At 35.7% G+C, this 6,594-nt stretch overlaps 1 protein-coding gene across 1 annotated transcript in view; it reads right to left on the bottom strand.

The window, feature by feature from the left end:
• Nucleotides 1-3,031: 3,031 nt before the first annotated feature.
• The window catches only part of LOC136838375 (uncharacterized), a 626,385-nt gene continuing 622,822 nt past the window's right edge, over nucleotides 3,032-6,594 (bottom strand). Inside the window, exon 3 of the mRNA XM_067103278.1 lies at nucleotides 3,032-3,268. Within this exon, the coding sequence (XP_066959379.1) occupies nucleotides 3,145-3,268 (124 nt within the window). The 3' untranslated portion in view covers nucleotides 3,032-3,144. The remainder of the gene's footprint in view (nucleotides 3,269-6,594) is intronic.

Below are 6,594 nucleotides of genomic sequence, written 5' to 3'. Positions count from 1 at the left end.
ATATATATATGAATAATATATATATATATATATATATATATATATATATATATATATATATATATATAAATTTATCACATCATATGTGATTCATATATCACCGTGATTCATTAAGCATTACAAATGTCCTTTAATATCTAATTCGCTCTACCTCGGAAATAATTTTTTAGTTGATATTAAGTTTGTCGTCTCATGGGCTCGAACCACGGAGGACTAGAACTCAGGACTACAGTGACGCGCATTAAAACATTATATACTATAATTATATATATATATATATATATATATATATATATATATATATATATATATATATATATATATATATATATATATATATATATATATATATATATATATGAATGGTCTGAAATAAATTCTATTATCTAGCTTTAAGACCAAAGAAAATAAGAATAAGAAGGAAAAAGATTGGGGCTTAAGTATGATAGAAGGGATAGGCTGATCTATTAAAGGATGGAAGGTTGGGTTGTGAGAATCTGAATCTGGAAACACATGAGCTGGAAGTTCCAAAGCTGGGGGAGTCAAGTGAGAGAAACACTCACGCAATAGTATCCTGAACAAATAATCTTGATTCCACCCAGCTTTAAACTGAAAACATGACATTAAAGAACTATAAGATGCTAATTAAGAAGTAAAACATCTAAGGACTTGATTACATAATCTGAAGTCACAACGCCTAGGGTCATCTATGCCGCTAAATCTTAGAAGAATAATATATATTCTTGAAGGTGTTAAACATTGACCAATTCAACTACATTAAATATATCTCTCCTTTTTCCACATGGGGAGAATATTATTATCTACAGCCAAAACAAACTTCCTTACGCACAAAAGTTCCTGCCCGCCTGAGTCAACAGAGGGCACCGCCAGCCTGAGGAATTTGGGCCGAAAGATACATCATGACGACCGACACAATAACAGGACGGTGACGCTCATTCAAGTGTGTACTTCCTCAGGCGGCAAAGTCACAAAGGACACATCTCGCGATTCGGCCTTTATTTCATGGGAAATTTTTTCTTGGTGGGGAGGTCCGTGTATGTTCTACAGGACGTGAAAAGAAGAAGAAGAAGAAGAAGAAGAAGAAGAAGAAGAAGAAGAAGAAGAAGAAGGAGAGGAGGTACCGTAGTAGTAGAAGAAGAAGTAATAAAAGAAGAAGAAGAAGAAGAGGTAGCAGAAGAAGAAGATGAGGTGGAAGAAGAAGAAGAAGAAGAAGAAGAAGAAGAAGAAGAAGAAGAAGAAGTAGTAGTAGCAGATGAAAGAAGAAGAAGAAGCAGCAGAAGAAGAAGATGTGAAACATTGGTGCCTGCGCTGCATTTAAAAGAGGGCATTAAGAAGACACCGACTACTAACGCTATGCACGTTCTGACGGAAAAATAGAAGAAGCAGAAGATCAACATTAGTAGCTGTACGGCATTCACAAGATGGAATTCAGAAGAACACAAATTCCTATCACTATGCAAGTTTGGACAGAAATATAAATAAAGTGTTTTAAAAAAACAATATTAATAGCTAATATAAAATGCATAAACATGCTTCCATGATGTACACACTCCCGGGATGGAACGGAATGGAATATGAAATTCAGGCACAAACACAAGCACTGGGACCCATTCGGTCATTCAACCTTATGGTGAGAATTAGTGTGAATGCAGACGAAATAAATAATGAGTTTAAAAAAAAAGATATTCTAAAGGTGATCAATATCTAAAAATGTAAAATGGAAGAGCGTTTATTACCAATGGAATTAAAATTGCCATAAATTAGATAAAAAAGGGATATACTCATATAAAATTATCAGATCGTTTCATAAAAACCAGAATCCTTTTAAAAAATTTACGACTGGGCCAACATCAATGCTTTTCCGTAAAATTTTAGTGATGTTTTACCAAACGCCTTTCTTTAGCATACCTAGTGCAGAGAACCACCACTTTAGGAATAAAGATATAGATACTTATGTTAGAATATAATACTGTTTGTAAAACGGCGATATACAACATATGTGTAACCAAATGATGAATATTTACGTCTATGCAAAGTTCTTCATTAAACATTCACGGTGACTGTATTTTATGAGGAGAATCCAACAAGGAAAGTCAACGAAGAACACTTGCAGGATACAATGAGAGAGAGAGAGAGAGAGAGAGAGAGAGAGAGAGAGAGAGAGAGAGAGTTTATCACTCCTTACATCTAACCAAACATGCTCTTGCCTCCATTCCGTATGATATAGAAGAGATTTTTACAAATATGTTCTCCTACGGCCCTACGCTACGCACACATACTGGAGATAATCATTTTGAGATTACACATCTACGGTGTCAAAAAATGCAGGTTACTTTAATCTTTTCAAGTATTTCCCCTTTCACATCCTTTATAATTTTGCCGTATTGCATTACTGCTTTTCGAAAGGGCAGTGCCAATAATGCATATGGAATGATACGATCGTCTTTTATTCCAACAGGCGAATTCTTTCCAAACGTGTTCCAGCAAACGGTATTTACATACGTGTCACAGTGTAGTGGTCAGAGAGAGAGAGAGAGAGAGAGAGAGAGAGAGAGAGAGAGAGTCAGGCACGCACTCCCTTGCGAGCATATTCAACTCTGTCAAAATCAACCTGTTAACGGCGGAACCTGCTTAAAATGCATCGAGTTTTTGCGAAGAAATTGACCTGCTGTACTACTCCACTGAACTACGCCGGTAGGAGGGAGTGAGGTGTATGGAGGGGAGGGGTGGGGGAGGTGGAGGCAGCGGTGGTAGTGAGGGGGAATGGCAGAGGGAACAGGTGTGAACACCTTTGTCTCAGGAGATAATCATCTAGCGACACAGTCTTGGCAGATAATTGATATTTATATATTACATATATATATTAATATATATATATATATACATATATATATATATATATATATATATATATATATATATATGTGTATATATATATATATATATATATATATATATATACACACATATACACAAACAGATAGCAGAAGACTGTCTGTGAGTATAACCACCAACATGTATAAATCTGGAAGAATGAAAGCAGAGCTAAATTGAAAATACAAATGCTCACATATAAATACACGAGGATAAACTAAAAAAAAAATAAAAATAAATAAATAAAAATTAATACAAAAAAGAGAGAGAAGTAATTCTAATACCATAAAATCCCACTGTCACCAAATCAAGATGCAGGAACGAGAAAACAGCAACAACAAAGCTTAATGGCTGACCGCTCTCCCCTCCGTATCTGAGGGAGAGAAAGAAGAGATTCTTAATCTCGCACAGTATACAATATTAAAACTGGCTTCGCAGGAACCCCCCAAAAAAAAGAAAAAAGAAAAAAGAAAGATGGCAACCGCGTTCTCATATACAAGCAACGGCGAAAACAGCGAACATTTTTCTGCATGCAATATTATACAAAGGTTTATAGATGATGTTTTCGATACCCACGACCTGTTCCTTCTCTCTCTCTCTCTCTCGCTCCTTTCTGTGGGCACGGACAGGGTACCTTGGCCCGATACCCACCCTACCATCTCGTTCTTTCTTTACTATTTTATTTGGAGGTTTTCGGTTTTTTTTTATTTTTTTTTTTTTTTGCGTCAGAGAAGAACTGAATTTATGGCCGATTGAGAAACATAATCTTTATTTATGCTTCCTATTGTACAAACCTTTTACCAAAAGCGTAAAACGCTAGTAAACATAAGTGATTGAATACAAACAAATAATATCATAAAAGCTGTTTTATATGTAAATTCTTATATTCCAACTCAATTCGAATTTCCCCAAAATTATTGACAGGTGGAAATTCAGAAAATGTCCCGAGAACAGTCACAGTTCTTATCATCTCCCAACAGTTACTTTCTAAAGAGCATATGGCATGGAGCATAGAGTCCACGAATTCTCTCTCTCTCTCTCTCTCTTTCTCTCTCTCTCTCTCTCTCTCTCTCTCTCTCTCTCTCTCTCTCCAGTGCCATTTAAAAGATGCCAACATGTTCATCGTATCTGGACTCGACGAGTTCAATGAGCTGTGCAAAAGTCATCAACACAGCGCATCAACAAACGGCTGATAAGCCAAGGCCAATATTACAGACCCAGAATTTTACTTTCTAGACATTCCTCGTGGACATGAGCATTTAAAGCTTTGGGGAGAGAGAGAGAGAGAGAGAGAGAGAGAGAGAGAGAGAGAGAGAGAGAGAGAGAGAGAGAGAGGAAGGAATCTTAATACTGCACAGGTCTAAACAAGTAAAAAAAGCACCGAAGTTTCTTCGGCGCAATCGAGTTTTCTGAACAGCCGCTATAGCGTATAATCAAGGCCACCGAAAACAGATCTATCTTGCGGTGGTCTCGGAATAATGCTGTACGAGCCGCGGCCATGAAACTTAAACCAAGGCCCTGTGGTGGCCTATCCTATATCGTTGCCAGAAGCACGATTATGGCTAAATTTAACCTTAAATAAAATTAAAACTACTGAGGCTAGAGGGCTGCAATTTGGTATGTTTGATAATTGGAGGGTGGATGGTCAACATACCAATTTGCAGCCCTCTACCCTCGGTGGTTTTTAAGATCTGAGAGCGGACAGAAAAAAGTACGGATGGACAGACAAAGCCGGCACAATAGTTTTCTTTTACAGAAAACTAAAAGTTGTAAAGACTTTTGTTTAAATATAAACTGACGGGAATAACTTTTTACTTCGGCATAGTGCGTTGAACTTGATAAACCACCAGAGAGAGAGAGAGAGAGAGAGAGAGAGAGAGAGAGAGAGAGAGAGAGAGAGAGAGAGAGAGAGAGAGAGAGCTGTAGTTTGTAAGTTTTTTGTTTAAACTATTAAACTACTAAGAAATATTGCAGTTGGCCAATCTGCATCATCACATAACGTTTAGGTAACTATTATTCATTATTTTATATCATCTTTCCCAACAAGTTACGGAGTCACCAGTGACCACCACTGCAAGTGTTAGTTATCTTTTCCCCCAAAGATTAAGAAACTGCTTTTTAATAGCGTCTTCTCCGGCGGCTCCTTCTTAGTATAATATTCTTGTCCAAGTTTGAGATCCGTTTTTATCTCTCCATTCAGAGGTTTCTATAAAAGAAAAAATTGTGCCGGCTTTGTCTGTACGTCCGCTCTTTTTTTCTGTCCGCCCTCAGATCTTAAAAACTACCGAGGCTAGAAGGCTGCAAATTGGCATGTTGATCATGCACCCTCCAATCATCAAACATGCCAAATTGCAGCCCTCTGGCCTTAGTAGTTTTTACTTTATTTATGGTTAAAGTTAGCCATAATGGTGCGTCTGGTAACGAACGATATAGGAAAGGCCACCACCGGGCAGTGGTTAAAGTTTCATGGGCCGCGGCTCATACATCATTATACCGAGACCACCGACAGATATATCTGTTTTCAGTGGCCTTAACTATATGATGTACAGAAAACTCGATTCCGCTGAAGAAACTTGGGCGCATTTTTAACTTATTTTGTTTCAAGCTAATTTTAATTCATCATTTGAACATTTGTACAACAAAATTTAACTTTAAAATGACACTTAGATGAAAATATTAGCATGAAAATTAACAATACAAACAGATATCAAAGATATTCATGACCGAGAAATGTTCTGATAATAGCTAACATAAATAGCATTAAACTGTATATCACTGAAAAGACAATTTAGGCAGTTTTCATAATGTATAAGAACTATACAACTTAAACAATATTTTTGGCAAAACTATTTTTCTTCAAAGTAGATGTTTCTAAATTTCACTACCATCAACTCGTAATTCTGACCTTTTAATTTGGTTATTTTGCTGTTGCAACATAACATATTGCAATTAATTACAGCTATTCGGGTTTAAAATGACGCCATTAGTATCATATTAGGAGACCTCCATTACAAGGGTCAATTACCCTAATGTATATAGATACACATTGTTTCATTGTGTAGGTTATATGTATGTATATGTATATAAGCATATACAATATGCATCTACATATATATGCATGCATATGTATATGTATATATAACACACACACACATATATATATATATATATATATATATATATATATATATATAATTTATAATTTATATGTATATATATACTTATGTATATTCATGCACTTAAATCATACATACATAAGTACATAATCACCTAAAACAAGTAACTTTCTCCTGATTTCAAGATTATGAAGTCTTAAAAGTCTTCATGAACAGAGAGAGAGAGAGAGAGAGAGAGAGAGAGAGAGATCTGAATGCTTTCAGTTTTGACTGGCATTATCTTGTCCATCTCTGGCTTGTGCATAGGTTCCCATTTGATTGCATCGGACTCTTGTTTATTTATTTTGTTTTTTGTTTTTTGTTGTTTGAGATTCATCAACTGACAAAGCACTGATGTGATTCGGTCCATTAGCATATATTGTGACATTTCGCGTTAATGACGAAGATAACAACGATAGAAAAAAAAATATCCAAGAAGCATTTACCGAGTCTGTCATTGACAGTTTTCTCTTGTTAATTCAATTTTTTTTAACAGAAAATGTTTGTATTTTAGCGATTAGGAATTTTTTCCCAGAGAGAGAGA

This window comes from Macrobrachium rosenbergii, chromosome 4 (assembly GCF_040412425.1).
Source record: "Macrobrachium rosenbergii isolate ZJJX-2024 chromosome 4, ASM4041242v1, whole genome shotgun sequence".
Taxonomy (NCBI): domain Eukaryota; kingdom Metazoa; phylum Arthropoda; class Malacostraca; order Decapoda; family Palaemonidae; genus Macrobrachium; species Macrobrachium rosenbergii.
This window is presented reverse-complemented; position numbering and strand designations above follow the sequence as displayed.